The sequence below is a fragment of the Pteropus vampyrus genome, unplaced genomic scaffold (genome assembly GCF_000151845.1).
Source record: "Pteropus vampyrus isolate Shadow unplaced genomic scaffold, Pvam_2.0 Scaffold116, whole genome shotgun sequence".
Taxonomy (NCBI): Eukaryota; Metazoa; Chordata; class Mammalia; order Chiroptera; family Pteropodidae; genus Pteropus; species Pteropus vampyrus.
Window position 1 is genome coordinate 4,652,835 of NW_011888897.1, and position 27,497 is coordinate 4,680,331.

The 27,497-nt window shown below is 37.1% G+C and overlaps 1 protein-coding gene across 1 annotated transcript in view; it reads left to right on the forward strand.

Moving 5' to 3' along the window:
* The window catches only part of CFAP54 (cilia and flagella associated protein 54), a 243,160-nt gene extending 229,527 nt beyond the window's left edge, over nucleotides 1–13,633 (forward strand). Inside the window, exon 67 of the mRNA XM_023534023.1 lies at nucleotides 13,514–13,633. Coding sequence (XP_023389791.1) covers nucleotides 13,514–13,633 — 120 coding nt within the window. The remainder of the gene's footprint in view (nucleotides 1–13,513) is intronic.
* Nucleotides 13,634–27,497: the final 13,864 nt, after the last annotated feature.

Here is a 27,497-nt window from a genome sequence, read left to right on the forward strand (position 1 = left end):
GGAAGACTCAAAGGTTGGGGCTGACTCAGATGCCGGGGGCTGGGACCCCTGAAGGAGCGAAGGCTCATTGGGTTTGGTGCTCAATGCTGGCTTTTGGCTGGGGGCTAAGGCTGGGAATGCAGAATGAGCTGCGAGCTGGGACATGATGTGTCACCTCTCTATGGCTGCTTGGGCCTTTGCACAGAACGACATCTAGGTTTGAAGACTGAGCTTCCCAAGAGAACCAGGCAGGTGCTCTATCACTGTTTATGCCCTAGCTTTGAAAGTTATATAACGGCCCTTCCCCACCAGTCCAAGTCCATGCAGATTCAAGGTTAGACATAGACTCCACTTCGTAACAGTGAGAGTGTCAAACTCCAACTGCAAGAAGGGCACGTGGGTTGGGAGCCACCGTTGTGGTCCTTTTGGGAAAATGCAGTCTGCCACAAGAGCCAATAAAACACTCTCAATTTCTAGGCCAGTTTCTCCTCTGAGCAGAGGCTGCTCTTGGCAACCTGCCTTGACAATTTTAAAAATGAGTCAGCCTCTCTTCCCAAATATGCTAGGTAACTGCTGAGTGTGTCCAGAGGGTAGAGGACAAACTAGGTGGACTCTCAAAGCACCCTTTGAAATAAACTATGCAGTTTTTCTGGGCATTGGATGAGATTGCATGTACCCATATTTATGTGGGACAGCTTCCACTTCACTATTTTTTTTAGGCTGTTAAATCCCAGAGGCTGTTTAACTTCCTTTAGCTGATTTCGTTACATTACTGTATGCCTCTTGGGTTCTTTTTAACAAAACCACCCAAATGGTGGCAATGACAATACTCTCTTTAAACTGTCATTTACAGCATTGGGTACAAGATTTCACATATTCTGTAGTAGATGTTTACTTAGTCTTAAAAATTAATTCTATTAATAGAACTTCTTTTGGTGGAGAGTTGCAGATATATATACATTTTTTTGTACCAGCCAGGAGCTGTCTGAATAGATTTTATGGGCATCTAGAATTATATCTTCCTTCTGTGAGACATTATCATTCTGTCTTCAAGTGAAGAGTATCCTTTGTATGTAAGTTCATGAGACATCCACTTAATATTCTTATATTCTTTTGAAGACAATGCAGGATGACATCGGTCCACATTGCTTTTAAAACACAGCGCTGACTTTGATTCCATCCTCTCACTGTTCACTTCTAACTGTCAAATTTGGCTAAAGGAGAAAGAAAGCCCTTAAGAAAAGGCCAGGCTATTAATGTGCTCTTCAAAATGCTAAGAAAAGGCTAAGCTGTTTATAGCGATTTCGAAATGCTCATCTCTCAGAGATTTGCCAGCAATATTGTCAAGGTGAAATATGCTCTCGTTCATCAAGCGAGAGCCTTTGTGTTATCTCTGCTCAAAGTATTGGTCCTGCTTTTGTTAGACATGCAATTTGGAAGTATAATGATACTTGGATATAATTTAAACCAAAATATAATCATGAACCTGATATTGTTTATTTACTATAAAAGTGGCGAGAAGCATGTGCAGTGCTTGATAAAGCAAGCCTGGTTTCATTCAGGATATAACTGTATTTCAGAATCAAAAGGACAATTTCCTGAAGTTTAGTCACTTGTATTAACTTACAAGGAGGTGAGAAGCAAGGGTATCGTTAGCACATCTGTTCATTGCTTTCTATTTTGCTAAACATGGAGTTAAAGGTTTAGTTTCATTTACTTCATTCATTTTGCTAAACAATTTTGTCTTGACTCAAAACACTGGACCTTTAACAATGGGATTATATTTTCATTTTATGAAGATGTTGATTTTTGCCTCATATAATTGAGTCAATTGGCAAACCTTAGAAATTCTCTGGACAAATTTTTCTTATATTTAAATAAATCCATAAAGAAGGAGCAGGTGTAAATTTACCTATTTTCCTTGTTAATACTTTGGATGTTACCAGTTGAAATGTTCTTATTCCACCTCAATCTCGGGCAGCCAATGCCATTATGTTCTTTTCTCAACCACCCAGGAGAGCATAGTATGGTGAGAAGAGCACTCAGCCCAAGTTCGAGTCTCAGTTTTGCCCTTATGGACAAGTCATTAATTCTTAAAGACCTTAGGTCGATTAGATTCTGTCGAAGGTCTCGAAAGTGATATATCTTAGTGGATAAAAACATGATTAGATTCTTGCTTCCACCATCTATTGATTATGTGACTGTGAGCAAGTTATTTAACTTCTCTGTGCTTTGGCTCCTTATCTGTACATCGGTAATAGCTACTTCTCTTTGTAGGATTATATTAGAAACAATATACAATCCACTTAGTAGAGTGCCAGTGCAATGCCAGCAGTAGGCATTCAGTGCATTGTGGCCATCTTTATTTTTCTCAGCCTTAAAATAATGTGAAGTGAGTCATTTCTTCATTTGATCATTAGTAGCAGCTCCCCTCATTAGTGGCCTTTGATCTGTCTAAATGTTTGCCAGTTTTCAAAAGAGCAAATGGGCATTAAAGAGATGTATTCTTAGTATTGTTTTTCATCCATTCTTTTTTAATTAAACTGTTTTCGTTCTGAGATAATTGTAGATTCACATGCAATTATAAGAAATAATATAAAGAGATCCTGCATATCCTTTACCTGGTTTTCTCCAATGGCAAAACTGTAGTACAACATCACAACCAGGATACCAACATTAATAAAGTCAGGATACAGAACAATTTCGTCACTACAAGGGCCCCTTCTATTGTCCTTTTGTAGCTACCCAAACTTCCCACTCCCCCCGCCGTCTCTGTCCCTGACCCTCGACAATTATTAATCTATTCTCCATTTCTATCATTTTCTCATTTCCCAGAATGTTATATTAAAGGAACCATACAGTATGAAACCTTTGGGGTTGGCGTTTCTTTACTCAGCATAATTCCCCGAAGAGCTATTAAATGATGCCTTTGACAAACCGAAAATCCTTATGAATATTGACACATTTTATTTTGGCAACAGAATTATCATTAACCAAAAGTGCTTAATGTGGTACCTGGCAGATAGTGCATAGTAAATGTTCGGGGAGGCTCCGTGGTGGGTTCCCACTCCACCTCCCTCCCTCCACCCTCCCTTCTCCTCCTCTCTGTCCCTCTCTTTTTTCCTTGCCCCCTTCTTCTCCACATCTTCTTATTAATATTGACAAGGGCTGATTGCTCCAGTTAAAAATTTCTACAAAGAATTGAGTGAAATGACTTATGCGAAAGTTCTTAGTAAATTGCAAACTCTGTTAGACTTTCTATCAGAACTTGCCAGTCAGTGTTGGCCACATTATGAGAACAGTTTGCAGGTGGTGCTTGTGGTGTATACCAATAGGAATAAAGAAGTCAGTGTGAGTGGGATTTTTTTCCCCCACACTATGCACATGAGGTCTGCCCTCCAGTTTGCTCCTGCAGTGGGAGCAGCTACCCAACAAAGCCCATCATGCTTTGATTTTAAGCAACAAAGTCCCATGAACAAAATACAAACTTCAGTTCATGTTCTTTATAAAACGTTCACTCTATAAAAAGAGCCCTCCTATTTCCATGTAAGCCCAGTGAACTTCTTCTGAAAGTGTCAAGAAATGCCAAGTATTATTTGAACTGTAGAGTTCTCATTTCTGTATCCCAGGTCAAAAGCCCACAGTCGGAGCTAAACCACACCTTCAGGAGGGAACCCAGCTTCATTGTACTCAGTTACAGAATTTCTTCCTATAATTTTGCTGCTGAGATTCAAAGTCCTGACCTTTAAGTGGAGTTAAATCCTTTCTCTGATGGAAATTCCCCCTAATCAGAGGTAGGGTGAGGGTAAGACAAGCTTGCCAAAATATACGTGTTTGAGTCAGGATTGGGTAGGCCATGCTATGCTAACAAATAACCCCAAATCTCAGTGGCAATAAAGGTTTATTTCTTTCTCACATGAAGTCCAGTGAAGGATGGGCATCTCTCCTTCAACCTGTAACTATCTGGACTGTATGTGGCCTCCAAGGCCACCATAGCAGGAGAAGAGGGCTAGGGAATTTACAGGATGTTTTTAAGTAGAATGACCATACTTCCTGGTTTGCCTGTGACAGTCGCAACGTATACCTGTCGATTTGGACTAAGGGTTAATATTTCTCCTTTTATTTTATCCTCAAAAGTGTCCAAATTTAGGCAATAAGTTAAAGTGACCATTTCTAAGAGTCAACATGGAATGACTATCATAATTTCTGCTCATATCCTATTGGCCTCAACCTAATATGCAAGGATGTAGAGAATTGTGGAGGAGCAAGTATAGATTTTAGTGAACACTAATAACTTCTGGCACAGTAGGCATTTTCAGGAATGCCATGAATTTTTAAACAGAATTAATTCAATAATTTCGATTACCAAAACTGTGTTGAACAGATATGACATAAATATGATATTCTTATGAACTAAACTATCTCATTTAATCACATATTATGGTAGGCCAAATCAAGGCCCGCCAGAGATGTTCACACCCTATTCCCAGAACCTATTACCTTATATGAAAAAAGAGCTTTGCAGATATGATTAAGTTAAAGATCTTGAGATGGGGAGATTATCCTGGATTATCCAAGTGAACCCTGAATGTAGTACCAGATGTCTTTATAAAAGGGAAGCAGAAGGAAATTTGACAACAGAAGAGAAGGCAGTGTGATGATGGAAGCAGAGGTTGGGGTGATGTGTGTAGAAGATGGAGAAGGGGGATATAAGTCAAGGAACACAGGTGGCCTCTTAGAAGCTGAAGAAAGCAAAAAAACGGATTCTTCCCTTAGACACTCCAGAAGGAACCAGCCCTGTTGATACCGCGACTTCAGCCAGTGAAACTGATTTCAGATTTCTTTTCTCCAAATGTAAGAGAATAAATTTATGTTGTAATCCACTAGGTTTGTTGTAAATTTGTTATAGCAACAATAAGAAATTAATACACATACACATTCTGAAGTTCAGTATGTGACTTTAGATTTCGGTTCCTAGTTAAGGTAGATAACTATTATTACTCTTATTTTACATGTGAGAAGTTGAGGCCTAAAGACTTTGTGTGACTTGCCCAGGTTCCCTCTGCTAGTTAGTGTCGGAACCAGGATTCATGCCCAGGCAGACTGGCCCCTCAGAACACTTTCTTAACCATTCGGCTGTTCTGCCTCTCCCCGACTGCCCAGCTGTCCTCTAAACTCCCTGCCCGTCAGTCATGAAATGCCGCTGCTCCATGCACTCCCACCTGACCATCTCTTGATCTTCCCACAGGCTCGGTGGCCTTCTCTGAACATTTACCCAGCTTCGTTCAGCTTTTGGAAATTTTACCAAAGGTCCTAGGTCTTCCGTAGGGAATTTTCTCAAGTAAAGTTAGGCCTCAAGTGGAGTTATTGAATTTCTTCATATTTAAGTTTATGGGAAGACATTCATTATTTCTGGATCGTCTTTCTCTCGTTTTCTAATTCTGTTCTTCATACTCTAGAGAGGGGAATGTTCCCAAGAGTAACCAAATAAAGTGATTAATAGAAGTGATACTGGAACTGTAGTAAGCTTGTTTTACCATGACCCAGAAAACAAACATCTGGAATTTTGGTATATGAATTCTTACCTAGTTATTACTTTAAACTTCCCCTTAGCTTGTATTGGTTAGAGCTTTTGCTATTTTGATACTAGTATGTGTTTTGCCATATTGCCACTTGTTCAAGGGATCTGTAGTTAACCACTGATTTAACTGTCTATGCCTGGCGTTGCCCCTGCACTGAGCCACCCAGATCTCCCCTCTAGGACTGAAGAACTTGTTTCCCCGGCTCTGGCAATGTGCTGCCTGACAGCCCTCAGCTCAGCCTTCTCCAGGAATTGCCCTTGGCTAAAGAACATAGTCTCTTTCTGGGGGGAAGTCTGCATCCAATTATTGGTTAAATGGGAGTACAAAGACCTGACCCTCCACCAGTATTTGGGATGGCTTCGACAGGCCAGCCCAGCGTCAAAGCTTCCCAGAGGATTGGCTGAGCCCTTTTTTTGTGTGACTGCAGCTTCTCTCTGGGCCTGTTTTTTTTTCTCTGCCCTTCTCTCTCTGCCCATCTTCTCTCTCAGCATAATCCTGCCTTCTTCCCTTTCCCCATGGATGTTGATCCCACGGGTGTTGATCCCATGGGGATTCCTTAATAAACTCCCTGAAAGCTAAGTTCTCTCTCAGAGTCTGCTTCCCAGGAAACCGAACTGCAGCAATGAGTTAAAAATGAAACATTAAGATCTCTGACTGGTGATGAATACAGCAGGGTGCTCAGTTAATCCCGATTTATTGGAATTAGAAGACCACTAAAGGAACTAGGAAACTTACTTTCTGACTTAAAGTTTATTTTTTTAATGTGGAAGTAAGGAGAAGACATCACACACGTCACCTACTCATGCTTAACAATATATTGTACAGTGCGCCACATAGTTCAATCACATTTTCTTTTGACCTCATAACGGTTAATTTACAGATGAAGAAAACTCTGTAAAACAAAGACTCCAGCCCATATCCACTTCTCTGTAAATGTTGCCTTCCTTTCTCAGTGAAATAGTTTTTCCAGAGTATAAATATAAGGACTTAAGAAAGCTTTAAAATCATCTTCTAAAAATAAAGGCAATGATGTAAAGTGAAATGTAATCACATATAAGTACTATATCAGAATTTATGCCCCCGCATCTCCACAGAGAATGAAGAATAGACATTCAGTTTTACAGCACATTTAATCGAGGCATTTCTCTATCCAAGAAAACTTTTCCTTTAATTCTTTTCCCAAATCCATGATTATAAGCACTGAACTATTGGCCGTGAACTTGCATCTAGCCTTTCTGCCCTCTGCACTTCATTGTTGCTTACATAACTTGTGCTTCCTGTTCTGATTAGAGCTTTTGATATTTTAAAGAGAATTTGCCCTGTTTGAGACACTTTATTACTTCTTTATATGGTGTAAAATACTTTCCTGGAGAGAGAGAGAGAGAGCGCGGCTATTCTTTCCACATAACAGGGTGTCAGATTTCAAAGACTCTTCTCTGGGCCTTCGACTCTTGAGTAGTCAGAATCAGCCTGCATATGTACAGCCTAAACTTTCACTTTTTTCTTAAGGATCTGTTTTGGTTTTAAGGGATGGTTCTCTTAAATAGTTCCCTATAGAAAGCATATATCCATAACGATGGTATTCATGCCAGCTCTATCACTTTTCATCAAGTAGTGCCTTGCTCAGCCTGGGGCAGGGTATGGGGGCAGTGTGTACAGCGTAGATGCCAAGGAGGAGGAAGAGAGTAGAAGGCCTCAAAAGCCTCCAAAGGCATTCGCTAGCTGAGCACTGCCCTTCCTTACATAGCACTGGACGAGCTGTTTTTGGTTTTCCTGACATCTTCTTAGATGTGAGAAGCGAGACAGGATCTCTTCATGTTGAGGAAATGATTTGGGGTGGACTGAAACGTGTGATTTCCTGTGCATGTGGGACAATGTTTCTGAGCAAGAATTGTCCTTTATTAAAAGGTGAACTCTTCTCAAGAACTCAAGGAAACACCAGACACAACCAGGACTCAGTGGTTCTAAAGTGACAGTGACAATAGCGATGATAGTGGCGATGACTGAGGAAGACTCTACCCTAGGCTTAGTGTTACATTTGAACCAGTTCTCTATACAAATGCTTTCTCTCCCATCTTCTATCTTAATTTCTATTTGTTTGTTCTCTGCAAAAATGTCTTTATAATGTTACTTCTTTAAAATTAAATTTGAAAGATTCCTACCATCCTGCCAATATGACCCTTTGATCTCATATTACAGTTTAAAAAACCTCTTTTCTTTCATATTTAAAGTTTTATTAATACAAAAATTAGAGTGATACAAAAGATAAGCTTGTTCTCAGAAGATGTGAAATTTTCTGTGGTCTGATGAGAGAGTTGCATACAAGCCCTTCTCACCTTCCTAAGATTTGGGTACAGTTTCCATTAGATTGGGGAAAATAATATCTATTGTTTTTGGTATTGGGATGTTCTTGATCATAGAAAGCATAGTGAAGCCATATGGATCCAATTCCCTCTCATCTGGAACTTTTATTAGATAGAACTTTTATTAGATGGGTCACCAGTCATTCATGATATTGATTCTTAAGTAAGTTAGTGCTGTGTTATCCTTTCTACTTTGAAATGCATGTTTTTCCCCAGTAAAAAAAAAAAAAATTCTAATAAATCATTAATTTCAAAGATTCAGGCGATCTATTATGGAAAGATAGAAAACATGGTAGAGAAACTTATGTGTGAGAATGCTGAATGAAAACAGTAATTGCTTTCCTACCTTGAAGCTATTAATTTTTTTTTTCATGGCTGTGACTCATGGCTGTGTTTTAAGAGATTTGAAAGGAGGCGAAGTTAAATTCATCCACATATCACAAAGCGCACAATTTTTGATATCCTACTTATCAATTATAGGAATAGGCAAACCTAATTGATTAGTGAAAATTTAGCTTTGTTCCTTTTTTTTCTTGGTCATTAACACTTTGAATCTGTAAAAAGTTAATTGACACTGTGCTGAGAGAAGCAAGAAGAGGTCTCAAAGTAGATGTTTAATAAAAACTCATTGGATTGAGAAAGATCCTAGATACTTTGAAGGCCATATGATTTTTCTTTCAATCAAGAAAAATCATCGGAACAAAAGAACAGAAGTAATAAAATCTTTCATTATGATAGAATTTAGTTTTCATGCAGAAACTCATATAAAGGAGAGTATAGCATTGGCAAATAACCTTTAACTCTCCAGTGCCTTTCAAAACTCCCGCAAACAAGTTCAAGTCCAGAGCAGATTTTAATGAATCCCTTCAGTGTGCCCCAACTTGATTAACTTCCTTTCTCTTCTTTGTACTATTTCAGACTTTTATCCTCTGTAGGCAGGCAAAATCATCACCATTTCTTTAATATTGCTTCTTATCACATAACCTATTTGAACTGATTTACAGCCTGCTACCTGCCAAGCTTTTTCTGCCTTTCTCTCTGCAAAGCCTTTTCTAATCCAGGAAAAGGAAAGGGGATCTGATAGCATCTTACCCTGGACAATTTGAACTCAAAGCTGTTTACAAAAACATGAAAGACTCCTAAGTGATAATATGATTGCCAATCTTGTCTTTATAGAAAGACAAAGAAAGAATTTCAGTAGTTTTATCTGAGAAATTCCCTATGGAAGATCTAGAACCTTCTATAAACTTTCCAAAAGCTAGAAAACTGTCCGGGTTACCACTGAGCCCATGGGAGGAACAGAGGACCGAAGTCAGGTGAGAGGAGGAGGAGAGGCTGCACAGAGCACGGGCATTTTGTGGCTGACAGACGTGGCAGGAGGAAGTTCACGGGATCGTTGAATAGTGGAGGAGGGGCAGTAGAGCGAAGGAGTTAGAGCCACAGTAACAGTTTTGGGTTGGAGTAAGTATAGATATAGACCAATGGAATAGAAGAGAGTCCAGGAGAGATCCACACATATGCAGTCCTGGTTTATGTCAAGGATGACTCTGTAGTACAATGAGGAAACAAATCCATTTCGACAAATGAATTTGGGCTAATTGGATATCTATACAGAAAAATACTGTACTTTGATCCCTACCTCACAATATATACAAAATCAATTTCAAATTGATGGTAGAACTAATTGTGAAAGATAAACAATAAAGCTTCTAGAAGAAATCATAGATTATCTTCATGACCTTGGTAATGGCAGAGCTTTCATAATAGGACCTATGAAAAAGTAAAAAGCATAAGGGAAAAGACTGATAAATTGGATTATATTTTAAGACACTATTAAGAGAGTGAAATGGCAAGCCACAGTGAGAGAAAATATTTAAATTTACCCAAGGAAGGTCTGGTATCTAGAATGTATTAAGAATTTCTGTATGTATCAGTAAGAAAAAGACAACTCAATATTAATTGGACTAAAGATGTACATTTCAACAAAGAGACCAATAAACATATGCTCAATATTATTAGTTGTCAGGGACATCACATTAAAAACATGAAGAGACATCTCAAAACATATAACAGAATGGCTAAAATTAAAAAGTAAAATGACCAAAGTGTGTAAAGATGTGGAATGACTGATGCCCTCATACATTCCCGGTGGGGCTATTAATTGACCAATCACTTTAGAAAACTGTCTGGTAGAATCAGCTTCAAGATAGATAAATGCATAATCAATGGCCCAGAAAATTCCACTTTTATGTATATACCTAACAGAAATATGTGCATATATATATATACCGAAGTCACATGGATTCATAACAACAAAAAGTTTGAAATAAAAATTTTAAATAATAATTTGAAATAACCCAAATGCCCAGCATCTGGAAAATGAATAGTGGTACATTCATACAATGGAAACTATGCATCAATAAAAATGAACAAACTATTGTTAACACTTAACAACATGGATGAATCTGAGAAATATAAAGTTGATCAAAAAAGGCAGACATAGAAGAGTACGTTTTTTATGATCCTACTACTTAAATACAGTTAGAACACAAATACCGCATGCGCACGCACACACATGCACACACACATACACACACACACACCCCCCAAGTAAAACAAAAATATTGGCATAGAAGCATAGAAGCCAGAATAGTGGTTACTTTGTTGGAAGGAGGATAGCCTTTATGACTAAGAGGGGGCACCAGGGGACTTCTTGGTTATGTTTATTTTGGAAAAAATGATCAAATCAAATTGTACACTTAAGATTTCATTTTTTTTTCCTGTCTGTGTGTTATACTTCATTCAAAAGTTTATTGTGTTTAGCAATAGGAAAATATGAACTACTGTGTTATAGCATGACAGAAATAGTTGAAATTTTAAGCATTTGACTTGTATACTGAAGGCCTTAAAATGTCTGGGTGTCTAGAAAGGGAGGAGTAATAACACACACACGTACAAAGGTAAATTCTGATATTTTAGGGTAATTTGTGTTTTCCAGAGGATAGACAAGAATTAATAACTTCTGGATGATAACTGTTTTTATTTTATCTTCTTGACTCAAACCTTTCACCTACGGCATTCATAAATAAATTCAGCTATTAATCTTTGTTCTTTGCCAAATAGCCACTTGTTTCTGCAGGTTCGTTGTCAAGAGTCAGAGGCCAAAGTGCTCTGTTTGTATTAATATATGAATTATGTCATAAAGATACTTCTAATGTTATCTAAAACTAACTTGACCGCTTTTTTTAAAACCATTTTTTATCTTTAACATGAGAAGAATTCTACAGTAACAGAGATATATATAGCACAAGAAAAAATATAAATATTTTAATGTTAATTTTTATTTCTTTGTATATTACTTTGAAAATCATCTACTAAAGGATATTATTGGATGTGAGGTATTTCGTTAATACACAGACTGAATGTTTAGTAAAGTTAGATAGCAATAAGCTATAACCAAAATAATTATGATAATCACATATTTTTGACATATTGATAAACCAGTTAATATTATCTCTCCAAAATGTTTCCCATTATTCTTTTCTGAATAAAAATAGTCATTAAGTGGCCGCCCAAAAGGATTTATTATATTCCATAATAATATGCTACTCTGGGTGTGGAAAAACCCTTGTACATTTCTGATTGAAGTATTAATTGCCATAACCTGTTTGGAAAGTAATTTGGCAAGAAATGTTAAAAAGTAAAATGTAAACACCCTGTGACTAAACCATCCACCTTGGGGCATCAGTAATACAGAAATAAAAGCACCTGTACCCAAGATATATATAAGCATGCACAAAAACTAGAAACACCTTCTGTGGTAAATAAATGATTGAGTAAATTACTCATGCATTGTTATGTAACCATTAAAAATAATGTGTTCAATAATGATAACATGTAGCCTTTATTGAATATTTGTGCTAGGCACTGTTCTAAGTACAGTTGACTCTCGGACTACGTAGGTTTGAACGGCATGAGTTCACTTACACATGGATTTTTTTCAGTAAATACATACAGTACTGTAAATGTGTTTTTCTTATGATTTTCTTAATAACCTTTTCCCTCTGGCTTACTTTATTGTACAAATATAGTATACAATATATATAGCATATAAAATACATGTTAACCGTTTATCAGTAAGGCTTGTGGTCAACAGTAGGCTATTAATTGTTAAATTTTAGAGGAGTCAAAAGTTATATGTGAATTTTCAACTGTGCAGGAGGTTGACACCCCTAATCCTGGCATTGTTCAAGGTCAACTGCATTATATGAGTATAAAGCCATTCCATCCTTGGAACAACAATATTATGTAGGAATTATTATTATTTCCATTTTATGGGTGAGGAAATTAAACTTCAAACAGATCAAATATTTTACCCAGACTCACATAGCTGGCATGTGGTGAGGCTGGATTTGAACCAGGCTTACTCCAGAATGCACACCATTAACCTCCATGTGGTGATTCTGCCTCCCCGAATTGACTAATGAGGGGATTTCTCTACATATTGATAATTGAAAAAGCAAATAAAGAAAATCTAGTTATTCTATTTCAAAAGAAAAAGAATGAAAGAAAAGGAAAAGAAAAAACCCATACGAATATACATTTATTTGTATGAGGATTTTAAAATTAATAGAATACTACTCAAACTGGTAACACTAATTACTCCAAGAAGCGAGAAGGGGGATATTAGTAATTTTTCATGCATTCATCTCTTTATTATTTGAAGTTATAGAAAGCACTGGAATACTTTCATCATTTTTTAATCCAATAGAGTGAAGAGAAAGAAAGAAAAATGAGCCTCCAATTGTAGGTTCATTATGTTTTCTCGAAAATAAAAGATTCTTTTAACAAATAGACAAGGAATTAATAAAACTTGTCCTCTGCTTACCAGGATTCAGGCCCACAAGGATCTAGTTCACTGTGATCACTCTACATGACATTTCCTCATTCTTCTCCAGAAGCATCTAGATGTGCATGAAGTGGTTCCCCGGGAGACGTTTGTTTTCTTTTCTTCATGTTTGTTCTCTCTGTCCTGCCCTTCTCACAATCAAATAAACAGGGCTACGATCACAAAAGCATTCTTATTCCATTTTTCAGTCTGCTCAGATGACTTTGGTTACACCAGCCCTCGGCATGGTAGCACACTGTCTTTTTCAGAGAGCAAGCTCCAAACATAATTGGCTTCACTGTGCAGGACTTCAGCTCAAAATGAGAGAGGGAGATTTGTCAACTAGACAATATGTTATAGGGGAAATCATTTTATTAGTAATAGAGCCCAAAGTCCTACATTTGCAATCATGCACAATGATTATGTAAATACAAATAGTCCATATTTCTGGAAGTACCTGCTGTTTTATAGGCTCATTTTTATAGACTAATAGATATGAACCTTATTAGTATATAAAATGACATATGTGACATGTCAGCAGTGTAAGAGATGTAGAACTTTGTGTCTTACCTTAGGCAAGAATTAAATATTTTTCACATAAAATTATTATATGGCATTGGTATTTGTGTGTTTTGAGAATTTTACTTGAGCCAACAGTTTGAAATAAAGCATTTCATGAATACTTTTATGCTTTTTCTCAGGTCCCATTTGATATCTCGCTGCCATCTATATTCAGTCTTGAGAGACTTTTCGATCTTGCTAATGGTTGTATCGTGTCAGGAGGAAGCCTTTTCAACTGGATTGTGTCAATTATTCCCTGAACATCCTTTACATGCTAATGTTTTTCTTGGTTTGAAATAAGTTTTTAGAACTGTCCTCTTACAAAAAAAAATTAAATAAAATTTGTTTTTTCTCACAAGCTAAATTTCTTTTAAAATTATACTTTCGACTAATGTTTTAAATTATATTTGAATTTAATGACAATGCTGTTGTTTATTAAGACTATCGTACAAAGCTAGTCATAGATAATGTGATTGTGCCCAGTGCCGCTAGTCCCATGTTTATATAGTCCGTGTTTAAGTTGTTTTTAGGTGTGTCCAAACAGCAAGATTGAATTAAATAGTAGTTCTCAGCTGGAGAGAATTTTGCCTCGAGGGTGACATTTGGCAATCTCCAAAGACGTTTTTGATTGTCATAACTGGGAGAAGAGTGCCACTAGCATCTAGTGGGTAGAAGTCAGGGATGCTGTGAAATATCCTACAATTCCCAGGAGAGCTCCCTGCAGCTGGGAATTATTTGGCACAAAATGTCAGTAGTATCAAAGAAGAGAAACTCTGGGTTAAACCTCCACATGTGGTAAGTGCAACCTTAGAAGTTTATTACAGAGTTTGGGAAGGAATCTGTAGCAAATTAGACTTTTCATATTATATACTTCTGAGAGGCAACATTGCATAAAATTTTAGAGAATGGGCGATGAAGTTACATCGATCTGAGTTTGACTAGTAACTTCATCACTTACTAGTTCTACCTTGGGAAAGTAACAAATTGCTTAAGCTTTCATTTCCTCATCAGTAAAATGGAAATATCGATAGGACCACTGTGTGTATTAAATTAAGTGAGATGATAGTAAGTCATCAGGCTAAGAGTTATCATTTCCCTGCCAAATTGGAAGAGGATCATGGATTTCTGACCCATTTCGTTTAGCATCAAATCTCCAAAGTCTAGGAATAGCCAAGCTAGAACTGTCCTAGAATACTACATAGAGCAAATGAGTCTTGAACAAGAAGATTATGAGGATTTTGATGGTAGAGAATTTGTCAGTAGGTAGGATGCTGTAAAAGAACAGAGGCATAAAAATGAAAATGAATATGCTATATGTGCAAAAGACTTTCCTACCACCTATCAGGAGTGGACAGTCATAATAGAAAATAAGATAAACTTTAAAGGTTAAACTAGAGTGATGACTGCGCGCTTGATTCAGTGTGTGATAGGGTACCACTGCCGGTGATTAAGGAGAAGAGTGGCAAATTCCAGGCACTAATAGACGTTCAATAAATGTTGAGTGAGTGAAAGGGAATGAATGGATGGATGGATGGATGGATGGATGGATGGATGGATGGATGGATGGATGGATGGTTGGATGGATGAATGAATGGATGATGGCCTGGGTCTCAGGGATGATAAGTATGCAGTATGTAATGGCAAGGAAGAAACAAAGGCAAGAAGACCAGTAGGAAACTATTTTGTAGTGAAAGAGAAAGAGAAAGGAGCACAATATTTTCCATTAAATTCAGAAAAAAAATTGCCTGATGACTATGCCTCTTATGAAATAAAGTTTGGATCAACCAGAGAAGCCATTCAGATAGTGATGGCTCTAATGTGATGAAGCTTTCGAAATCCTCTGGCCAGGGGCCAGGGTTTATAAATTTCTTGCTAGGATAGAGAATGCTTTTAAGGGTTTTGTGTTACTCCCAAGGAAGTTTATAATTTATAATGCAAAGTTAACCAACAGGGTCAAAAAAGCATAGCCAAAGGTAGTACACATTTAACACAGGTGTGGAACTAGAGCATAATAACCAAGTCCACTTGCTTCAACCTAACGTTAGTTTCCTGAAAATATATATACATGTCTTTCATTCTTTATTAGTAAAAACTATTAAGTTTTTACTAATCGCATGCTTTTTGTTTTTCCTTATTTTAAATATTAGTGGATATAAATGCATGTACTGTTTTATAGAACCCTATAACAACACCTGGCACATAGTAGAGGTCTGTTAAATGAGTGGATGAATGGATAGATGGACGGATGGATGGATGGATGGATGGATGGATGGATGGATGGATGGATGGATGGATGGATGGATGTGACCCAGGCTAGATAGCATGATGGGGCTCTGAAAAGAGAGGAAGCAAAGGTATCACCACCATCTCCATCATCACTGCCACTACTGTTACTGTCTACCTTTTCTGGAGCATTTACCGTGCTAGTAGAATAGGCACTGTATTGGTAAATACTTCATATGCATCATCTCCTTCTGTCCTCATAAGAATTGTAACCATGATGCACATGGTATGACTGACCCCATGTTACAGATGAGAGAACAAAAGCATAAGGCAGTTAAATAACTTGCCAATGATCACAGGTAGAGCCAGGTAGAGCCAGGATTTAAATCCCAGCTCAGTCTGACTGAGGAATCTGAGCTCTTTGTTGCTAAACTGGCTTCTCCAGCCCTCGTGCCTATTCTACTGCTCTGATAAAATTTGAAAGTCAAGGGAGAGGAAGACATATCTGAGCCTGGAGCTAAAATTGGAATACCTATGGTCTGCCCTAGGAGCAGATTTTTCTAAATGACTAGTAGATCTGAATGGACCCCCACAGAAAGCATGGGGATGTCCCCAGTGTTATCTGTGCCAGTATATTGGTTTCTTCTGGGTAAGGAAGGTCCCTTCCAACTATTACAGATAATATTAAGCACATTTTTACTTTTTTTCCACTTCGGTAACTTACAGATGCTGTGATTCTTAGGTGTTATTTGGACTGAGAGAAACACTGTCGAAAACTGCACCAGAGCTTGCATTCAGTTTCCTCATTTTAAGCCATCATTCCAGAAATCTCCCATCTCTTCTAAAATAAGAACGACACTCACTCATTAGAGCTGCGACTTTCTGTACAAGGCAGTGAAGAAATGGTGCCAAACTGGGCTAAGGAACAAACAAAAAGAAAATTCAGAATCTACCAGGATGAAAGATGTGTTCATTTCCAGAGAAGTCTTTCAGGTTTTTTTCTAAAGACCAAATTACACAATTATCAGCTGCTTTTATTTTTTATTTTTCATGCAATATACAGCATCTGTAAATGCTTTATAGCAGACACCTGCAAAGTTTTCTATTTGTTTTCATTATAACACAGAATGACAGGAGGCAAACTGAAAGGGAGAGAGGGAAGCAAGGAGAGAGAAGAGAGAAGCGGGGAGTCAGGGAATAGGAGCCCGTGCAGCCGCTACGTGACGGGTAGCAAAACCCCAGTGCTCCCCGTATCTTTCTCCATATCAATTTCCAAGAGATTGTTTTTAGAAATTGACCACCTGCCAGCTATTCAGAGCCTTAAATGCAGTAGTCTCAGTTCGCTTCATGTATAGGCACTGTACACGTTCCTCACCGCAGCTGACTGTTCTTCACTGAATTGCAGGGGAAAAATGGTACATTTCTGGGACTACTAAAAACTTGGTTTCTGCCTCTGGTCTGCATTGCCCTTCCTTCTCCCTCCAGACAACCTTATATAAATCTCTCCATCCCTATTCAAATGACAAATGACAGGGCTCCTAGAACTCCTAAAGCACTTCCTGTGCCTGCTCATTTGGCTCTTAACAGTGCCCTTTGGCACATAGCTTTGTGGCATTATATTTTCACAGTACAGTCTTACACCTTAGCTCAAGGTTGTCGTAGTGTGTGAGTCCGCCCTACACCCCTCTGGGTCTCATTTAGCTTGTATGCTATCATTTGCTAATCTTTCTTGGAACCTGCTGGATGTCCACAACACCTAGAAACTTAGGTGAAATATATGTAATGTCATTATGAACATCTTCAATCCATAAAAAAATAAAATATTATTTTTAACTTATTTATCTATGTGTGCATAGGATTGGACAAGCCCCTGTGGGTTACAGGAGAAAACAATGGACCCAGAGGTTCACTGTTTAAACACTCTTTCTCATTTTATCATATTTGAAATGCTGATGGTATATCCCCCCACCAAAAGCTCCCACCCATGTGCCCAAGGAACTTGTGCAAAAATGTTCACTAATGCATTGATTACAATAGCAAAAAAAATGGAAACCTATAAAATATCCCTCAGTAGAGAATGGATAAATATATAATAGTATAGTCATACAGTAGAATTGTATACAGAAGTTATAAATGAATGAATAATGGACTACTAAAGAGCAGTTACAAATGAATTAATTATTATTATATATCAGAGACATATTAATCTGGATACACTTCAAAAGCAGGTTGGACAAAAGAAAAAAGTATTGCAGAAGGATACACATAGGAAGATACCATTTATATAAAGTTTAAAACAAGCAAAATTATATAAGTATTTATGGGTACATAGGTGTGTACTAAAAACATTTTGTTAACGCAGGTTAATGGTCAACACCAAAATCAGATTGTGGTCTAGGAAAAATGCCCAGGGGGTTTCATTTATATTTGTAAAATTTTCTTTTTTAAGCTGGGGATTCGTTATATTGTTCTCTACTTTTTTACATGTATCATAAATTAAAAACAAACTCACCGTCCTCATCTTGTTGGCCGGCACGCTTTGTACGGCTATTGGCTCACCTATCAAGAAATAACCATTAAATGGGAATTAGGACTCTGGTCTCATACAACTGTAAGTGAGTAGTTCACATCTGGTTCCATTATTTAGGGTTTCAATGACAACTAAAAATCATTTTGAAACTAATGTCAAACTATATGTGTGCTCAAGTTTAGCAAACTCAATCTATGAAAATATTAATTTTTAATATAAGATAGTAGAGCCTCAATAAATGTTTAATTAAATTGAGGCAGATTCTCTGTACAAGTCCTATCAATTGTAAGGTCCCTAGTTATGCTTTAAGTTATTTGATTTTCTGAAATTAGATATATGCAGAACTTTTTACATGACTGCTTGTTATACAAAATGAGGTTCACTTGTAAAATCCATCTACTATTCATAATTTCAATGTTTTAAAAAATATATTAAGAAGTTTCTCTTTACTGAAAACATATTTCCTATTTTTGCTTTACACTTCAATAGAGCTTTATGAATTGCAACTTTTGACACTAAAATTTCCATGGCAACATATTATTTTTTTGTCATAAAAACAGGCATGATTAAGAAGAAGGCTTCAATGACAGTTCTCTTCATAATTAAATTCATTAGTTAAAATGCTGGGTTAAGAGGCAGAGGCTTTTTATGGCAACACGGTCATTTTCAACTGGAGCTTTGGAGATAACACAAAATTAATTGCTATTAAATTGCCTTTGGTCCTGTTTGATATTTAAGATAACATTTATATATTTTGTATTTAATAGCTTAGCATGGAACAGGTCTATAACCACATTCTGCCCAAGTACAAATCATCCTGAGCCTTCCCTTTAAATTGTCTGCAATGTGAAAACTCAGTAGGTTTCTAAGTAATTTGAAGATTTCTAAGTAGTTTCACAACTTTCCTAATTTAATTCCACTCCCCATAAGATTCATAAGATTTCTTGAACTGATTTCTTTTATCATCATTATAAAAGCAATTCAGCACCAATGTAGAGAATTTGCAATATATTTAAAGGTGCAAACTAGAAAAAGTTAGCCCAGAGTTTACCACTGTGAAACAACCAATGTTAACATTTAAATATATTTTCTATAACATATCTAATTATCTTCCCTAATAGCCAGGGGGGAAAAAAATCTTCAGACTGAGAAGTATTGAGATTTGAGGCAACTGTTCACATTCCCTAAGCTGTGTAGCACAGATGGGCCTTTTCAGAGCCTATTGTCTGGGAAAATGCCCACATTGGTAGTGTTTAGACATTGTGGTTTGGTTCATCCAATGCAATTCTATAAAATCAGGATGTAATTAAATCTCAAGGAATTGTCCAGAGCTCTCTTTCCTAGTAATAAGGTGTATGGCAATGATCCGTAGGCAGGGGGGAAAAATCAAATCTTTGTTTTGTCCTGTGGAAGCTGTTCATTTAATTAAATCTCCCTGACAAACTTAGCTCATTCATTTGTGCATACATTTGTTTATTTGATAGATTTCATTACTCTATGACTTTGCTTCCTAGCCAAAATGTCTTTTCTCACTCTTTTTATTTAAAAAATATTTATCGAGTACTCACTATATGCCAGACACTTTGCATATGAGGAATGCCACTTAGGTGGTCCTTTCCTTAAAAAAAAAAAAAAAAACATCTAATGACACAGCTCTTCATTCCAGATTCAGCCCAGGCATCTCCCTGATGATGACTTGTCTTTGCCAAGTCCCCTGCTGCCTCCATGTAACACACATGCTCTCGTCATACTCCATTTTACCCATGCTTATTTGTATATCTGTCTCCCTCCTCAAGGTCAAGGAGTAAGGTAGGTGGATTATGAGGAAACAAATGAATTTATTTTCCCATTTTTAATGGAAATTTCTCATTAAATTTGGACTTGCATTTCTTTGACTACAACTGACGTTGAATGTTTTCACATTTGTCATTGGTCCATTGCATTTTTTTTCTATTTTATGCCTCTTTAGGACCTTTGCTCAATTTTTTACTTGTGTGTTTACCTGTTTTTTTCTTGGTGGTTCCAAGATCTCTCATTATCAAGGCTATTAACCCTTTTCATATGATTTCGTAAACTTCAAGGTTTCATTTGCCTCTCAATTTCATTTACAGTTCAATGGTTTTCATTTTTAAAACTGTGATAATCAATTCTAGACCATTTAGTTAGTTATATTCAGACTTGCTCAAAAAGGGATTTAGGGTATCTTTCAAACATGCATTCAACGCAAAGATGAGATCAATTAAAGCTACATAAGAAAAATGAAAAGAGAACAAAGGTACAAAAGTAAGATGGAGCCAGGAGTTAATTTCTTGAAAAAAGATGCTATTGCGACCTTTACAATTATTAGTGGTTGGCCGAGATGTGGCTGTGTGCTTTTCTGCAGCTTGTATTGATAAGTACATACAATGCATTAAAAATCGACCATGTTGTGAGGGAAAAGCAGACCATGAATTTAGAAGAGGCACTGGTATTTCTGGTACTAATTCCAGAAAACAGTTTTTCCCGTGTGTCCTTATGAGAGAATACTCTCAGTGAACCATGTCTTCAACAGCAGTCTGCAGTAAAAGGTAACCCATTTTGTAGATTATTTTAAGGCTTGTAGACTTTCAAGGGATTTGTAGATTCTAGACTTTCAATGGTTTTTGTGTATTTTACTTTTGCAAAACAACATCCATTTCTTATTAAACAATTTGGGAGGCATGTAGCAAGGGAAGAATATCGAGGAAAGGGATATTTTTATTGATCTTAAAAATCGTATTGTTTTTGAGAAAAAATATCTCAGTGTGGCTTTTCTCTTGGAATAATTTCACTGGTTAAAAATATTTTAAAAATATATTTCGAGTGGCGTGGAAAAACACACCAAAATGGCTATTTTCAAAACTTCAAAGGCCGATGACTTGAATAGCTTAAAGTAAGTTGGTTTATCAAAGATGATGCTTTGAATGGCTTAAAGTAAGTTCGTTTATCGATCTGGACACTGTATCAGAATGAACACAAGGTACAACCAGTGCTGTAGCAATTTAGGTAACCACAAATATATAGCACTGCTTGAGGTGCTGTAAGTCAAATTCTAAAATAAAGAAAAGAGAAATGATTCTGCAGGGGCTGAGTATACATAGAAATATCATTTTATGTGTACATTTTCTGGATTTCTGATTGAGAGAAAATAGTTTTTCTGATATAAAAATTAATATGTTTAGTTGATTGGGGATTATAATTTTATAGTGCAATGAACTCATAGGTTTAAAGGAATCGTAAAGGGTATTAATTTCGGTTCTCTGCTATACACTTGAATCCCCTCTAAACTCCATCAAGGAACAACCGGCCTGCACTTAGATAGCATCATGATATAGTGGTCAAGGGAGCCAGCAATGACATCAGGCCATGTAGATTGGAGTCCTGGCTCCCCTATCTACCACCTACATGAACCTGGGCAAGTTTCTTAACTTCTCTACACTTCAATTTTCTCATCTGTAAATTGGGGATAGATAGAGCACCTGGATGGATAAAGCACCTGGAACGGTGGTTAGCAGATCCTGGACACTCAAAACAGTTATCTCTTAATATTATTAAATATTATATTATTACATATATCTTTCAGGAATGTTCAGCTCTACTTAGAAAGAACAGAAGGTTGTTGCTTATTTGTTTATTTGTTTGTTGTTTAGTAATGGGAGTTCACTTCTGGTAACAGTAGTTTGGACTAAAGAACGGTATGAGCAACTATAAAATCAGAATTAAAATAACTGTTTGAAGTGCCTGGGGGATGACTGAAAATATGCAGAAACTGGAGGGGGCATGATCTTTGAAATAAGGGAAACAAACTAGGTGAGATCCACATTTAAACAGGTCCGCTCACCCCCACCGAGGGCACTTCTCACCTTGTAAAGTAAGTAAGGATCGGCTCAATCAAAAAGAGGCTGATTGATTGGACTGAGGGTTCAGAAGTCAGAGTGGTAAAAAGTCAGAGTAGCTGCAAATTAAGGAAGGATATTACAGAAAAAAGAGAGACAGAGTGGGGAGCCCTCCAGATCTGTGCACAGATTCTCAAACTGTGGGCTGACCACCAAAGTGTACTCGCACATGATGACAGGAATCCAGCAGAACATAACAGCTGGAAGGTTAAAAGAGCTGAGCAGAGATTTCAGCAGATGCTTGGTGCCAGAGGGACAAGTTTTGGAATTCAAGTCCAGCCAAGTAAAAGGGACTTACTAAATACTTTGTGCTTTTCATCGACTCTCTTCAAGGGCCACACTTTAAGAATAAAGATGCGAGGACAAAGGACTACAACTGAGGCGTAAGTGAAAAACAACAAGCCTATTCTATCAGTCTTCCTCAAGATCAAGACAAGTCGTTAGCAGTTTAAAAGTCTACTAGGACAAAACTCAACGCTCCACCAAGAAAGATAACCTATCATTAATACCATGTTGCCCACAATGTACAGTACATTAAATTGCTATATATACAAAGAAACAGGAAAATGTGGCCCACAATCAAGGGAAAAACAGTCAAACAGATCTTCAAAAGTGACAGATGTTATAATTAGCAGATGAAGACTTTAAAAATAACCATGATACACATGTAAAAGAATCTGTTGGAAAAGATTGATAAAATGGGTGAAGAGATGGGGAATTAGGAAAGATGGAAACTAGAAAAAAGGACCCTCCAAAAATCCTAGAACTGAAAACTATACTATCTGAAATAAAAAATGTATTGGATGAAATTAACATCAAATTAGGGACCACAGAAGAAAATAAAAAGGATGGAGCAATGTATACCATACAAACACTGAACATAAGAAAGCTGGTATGACTATTCTAATATCGAGGTCTATTTCAAGACATGGATTACTGCCAGAGGTGAAATGGAATATTTCATAAGGTATCGATGAGCTTTTTTTTTTTTTTTTGAAGTTCTCACATAAATCTTTATTTATTGTCCCACTGTCTTCTTATTTGTTAGTGAAAAGAAAGCCAAAATTCATTTTTTAAAAACAGGCAAAGGATATGAACATGCACCAAAGACATACAGGTAGCATATGAACAAATGAAAAATCATTGGGGAACCTAAAATGAGAGAGAGTGGGTGAAAGAAAAATATACAACATACATCATGGGCATGGTATTCATGTGGCAAGGGCCATGAGAATGTAATCGCTAGAGACTGTATGTGTCCCCTCAAAATTTATATGTTGAAACTCTACCCTCCCAATATAATGGGACCTTTGGAATGTAATTAGGTTTATATGAAGTCCTACGTGTGAAGTCCTCATGAAGAGATTAGCGACCTTATAAGTAGAGAGCAGAAAGCTAGCTCTTTCTCTCTATAATACGAAGACACAACAAGAAGGCAACTGTGTTCAAACCGAAAGAAGGGCTCTCGCCAGACTGAACTGGCCAGCCCCTTGATCTTGGACTTCCCATCCTCCAGAAGTGCGAGAAATAAACATTTTTTTGTTTAAGCTGCCCAGTCTACAGTATTCTGTTACAGTAAGTATTTAAGAATTTGTAGAAATCATGAGAATGACTTTGGACCATCATTGGTATGAAATGGGAGATTTGAGTCAAGTTTAGGTATATTAAGGGGCAAAAGAGACAGATATTACATCTGGATCTTATAACTGTATTGGTTAAGAATCTTGTTTTTTGATAACAGGATATCTACTTCTGACTGGATCATAAAATAAATTATTCATTCATGTAACCGAAAAGTACAGAGGTAACATGTGCTCTTCAAGTTAGATTGATGTCATTGGTCCATGAGCACTCCTGGGCTCTGGTTCCATTTCCCAGCGAGTGTCTCAGCAGCCCTCTCCCTGTGACATCTCGTATTCAGAATGTTTTCCCTTGTGGTAGCAACAACAGCGGTAGCAGTTCCAGGACTCATATGCTCACACAACACCATGAGTCAGCAAACTTGAGCTATAAAGAGCCACACAATAAATATTGTAGGTTTTGTGTCTCTAGTGCAACTAGTCGACTCTGCCGCTGCAGTGAAAAGCAGCCATAGACAATATATAAACAAATGAGCATGTCTGTGTTACAGTAGAACTTTATCGATTTGAATTTCATATAATTTTCATGTGTCATGAATATTATTATTCTTTGGATTTTTTTTTTCCTAATTGTTTAAAAATGTAAAACCATTCATAGCTCAAAGGCAGAGGGCCAGGTTTGATTTGGTGGTCATAATTTGCTGACCCCTGACTTAAAAGACTGACTAACCAGAGTTTTAAGTAAAAATCTCTTTCTTTCCTGGCATGTGCTCTCTTTTTTTTTTCACCATACTCACTCACGATGACCCTATCAGTACCATTTATGCGCTAAACTCTTCCAATTTTTTGTCTCTGACCCTATCTCCAAACTCCTATAGCCACCTGCTTATTTAAAATCTCCATTTAAAGGTTTAATAGCATTTTTAAACAACATAATCAAAACTTGCTAGGGAACTCTACTCCTTAGAAATAGGTCCAGCTCCAAGCAGCGAGCACTTTGGTTTTCCTGTTGAATTGACCCCAATGCCACAGGATGATGCTTCAGCATTTCTTATCTTCCTTATATGCTTATGGTGAAAAGGAAGTATTGTGATTACTTTTTTTCCCTCTTTGAGAAATGAATAAAACGGAGAATTAAGTCAAGAATCCAACATCAGACGGAGGAATTTTTTTAGCAATATTTGTTAGCTTTGGGATATTTGGTGAGAAGAAACAGTCATGATTCAATGTCTCGCTCACAGAGAAGGCTCGAGGTCTGATGTGGATCTTGCCCCATCTGTCACGTGTGATGTATCCAGATAGTGCAGATATTGCTTTGAGTTTTTGCTCTTGCTCAACTGGCCTCTTGGGTGTTTCAGCTCCCACTGGGGCAGTTTAACTCCTTATGTCCCATTACTCACAGATCTGTATATCACTTCAGCTTGTTCTCAATTTATCCAACTGATCTATCTCTTTATTAAGTTGCTTTGGCTTCTCTATTCTCTCCTGTGTTTTGAAAGTATAAATTGTCTGAAGAAAAATGAATATACACATGTACTTAGTTCTTCATTTTAGTCAATATACTACTTTTTTTTTTTTTTCACCATTGCCATACACAAGACACAGTTTCAGGCTCTGAAAACACAAAAGATTCATAAGCTGTGGCCCAGTCTGTAAGATGCTCAGAGTGTATTAAGGACAATAGAAATATAAATTTATAATCCACAATACAACAGCATGGGTGTTGGACATACCCTGGACAAAATATTTAGGAAGAGCAGGAAATAGCAGGGATTCACAGTGGAGATAACGCAGTTACTACGTTAGGAAAAGAGAGAACAAAAGAGGGAAGGAACGGAAAAATGAGAATGGCTAGTCCAAGATGTTTAGTTAAAGCACAGGAACGATTACTTTCGGAAAGAGGAAGAATGGAGAAGATGTATTGGGTAGTTGAAATGCCTAATGAGACTGTAAATGAGGAGAATTGCTTCTTATAGCATATGAGAAGATAATTTTTATCAGATAATGAAATTGTTTTCAGTCTTCAGAATGAAAATGAATCCCTCGCTAATGCAAATCATGCTAATAAAGGGAGTGAGAGAGAATGTCGGAATTACACTCGGCTAGCAGTAGGCAGAAACCAGCCTAAATAGGGGGAAAAAATGAAAGATAATGAAGTAATCAAAATAATTGCTTAATAGGGAATGTGAAAGATCTGAAATGTTAAATTATAAATGTACGGTTTCAAGAAAAATGAAGTGACCTTAAGGAATAGATTAGGAGCCCAAACTCACGTCGGGTGGAAGCGATGCTTTTCATTAGCAAAACTGAGGATTAATTAAATCTGGGGAAGCTCTTTGAAATCCACAAGTGCGAATTACATTAGAATACAATACAACTGGCATATTGGTATCATGATGAATGATTAGCACAGACTTCTTTATTAAATGTGTCTGGCATAGTTCACGTGACGAATGTAAAATGAAGAGGACAAAACGTGTTATTTAGAACCAAAATTGACTTTAGCAGCATCTGCTTTCAAAATTAGGGGGAAGACGCACAGTTTATCTAGTGGGGAAGTATATTGTTTCCTTTTCTCTTAGAAATTGCCTTGAAACCCATTCCAAGCACAATAGAGGGCACTGAGCCACCTCACCACACTCTAGGGATCTAGGGAAGGCAGTGGAGGGGTGTGGCTTATCTATTATTTTTCGGTTATCTCTGAATCAGATCTCTTGCTTCAGCTATATAATTTCAGAGATTGATAGAGTTTAGTGCTGCTCAAAGAAGAAGCTTTGGAGAAAATGGTCCATTCTTTACAGAGCACATTAAGTATAAGTAAATGAAAGCCCTGAGCAAGCAGGAGGTAGTGATCTAAATTGTTTTACAGCAAAAAAGAAAGGGAAATTAATTTCTTGGGGAGACCAATGGAAAGGGGAAATGGGAAAAGAAAGATCCTTGAGGGTGAGAAGCAACAGAGAGACATAAAACTCCTTCCTTTCTCCTCACAGAGATGCCTTTTGTAAAATATAAAAATCAGTGGGAATATCAAGGAAAAATTGGTCCGTGTCTAACATACGTGATGGAAGATGATCCATAAAGTGAATTAATTCAGAGACATAGGAATTCTGTGTCAAAGGTGATATAAAAATGTAAACCACATTTCAATCTGAGAATGTCGAGCTGGCAGAAAGCAGAAACTGACCTACAGAGTCTGAGAGGAGGGAAGGTGACAGGGTGGAATTACTCAAATGATGGACTAACTAACTGCATACTGAAATACGGTTTTTAATTTGTTTGGCTGGTATTTTGAGTTTTAAATAAGGATTTTAAATTTCATTTGGTTCACACAGCACAAACTTTAGACCACTTAGAGAACTATCAAGAAAGATTGCTAACAAATACACAATTAGAATAAAGTATAATAGTGCTTTGATAGAGGGATCACAGAGCACAGACAAGGAGTGTGTGTGTGTGTGTGTGTGTGTGTGTGTGTGCGTGCACACGCATGTAGGGAGGGAATGTTGCACGGTTTTTAAAAAAACTTTTCATTGAAGTATAACATGCATACAGAAAATTGCACAAATCCTAAGTATATAATTCAACGACAAATGTATTCAAATTGAGCACACTTAGTAACCAACACCCAGATAAAGAAATAGAATTTCACTAGCACCCAAGAAGTCTTTTTTTTTTTTTTTTTGGTCAATACTTCAGCAGGGAGAAGACAATATATCAAAAACTTTTTTTCCCTATTCAACAATCTGCTTAACATATAACTTCCTGCATCATGAGTCATTCTCAGACCATTATTAGTCAGCCCTCAAAAATAGTTTCTCTGGGACAATTACCCCATCCTCACAAGCTGAAACCAGTGATGACAGTTCAGGTGAGACAT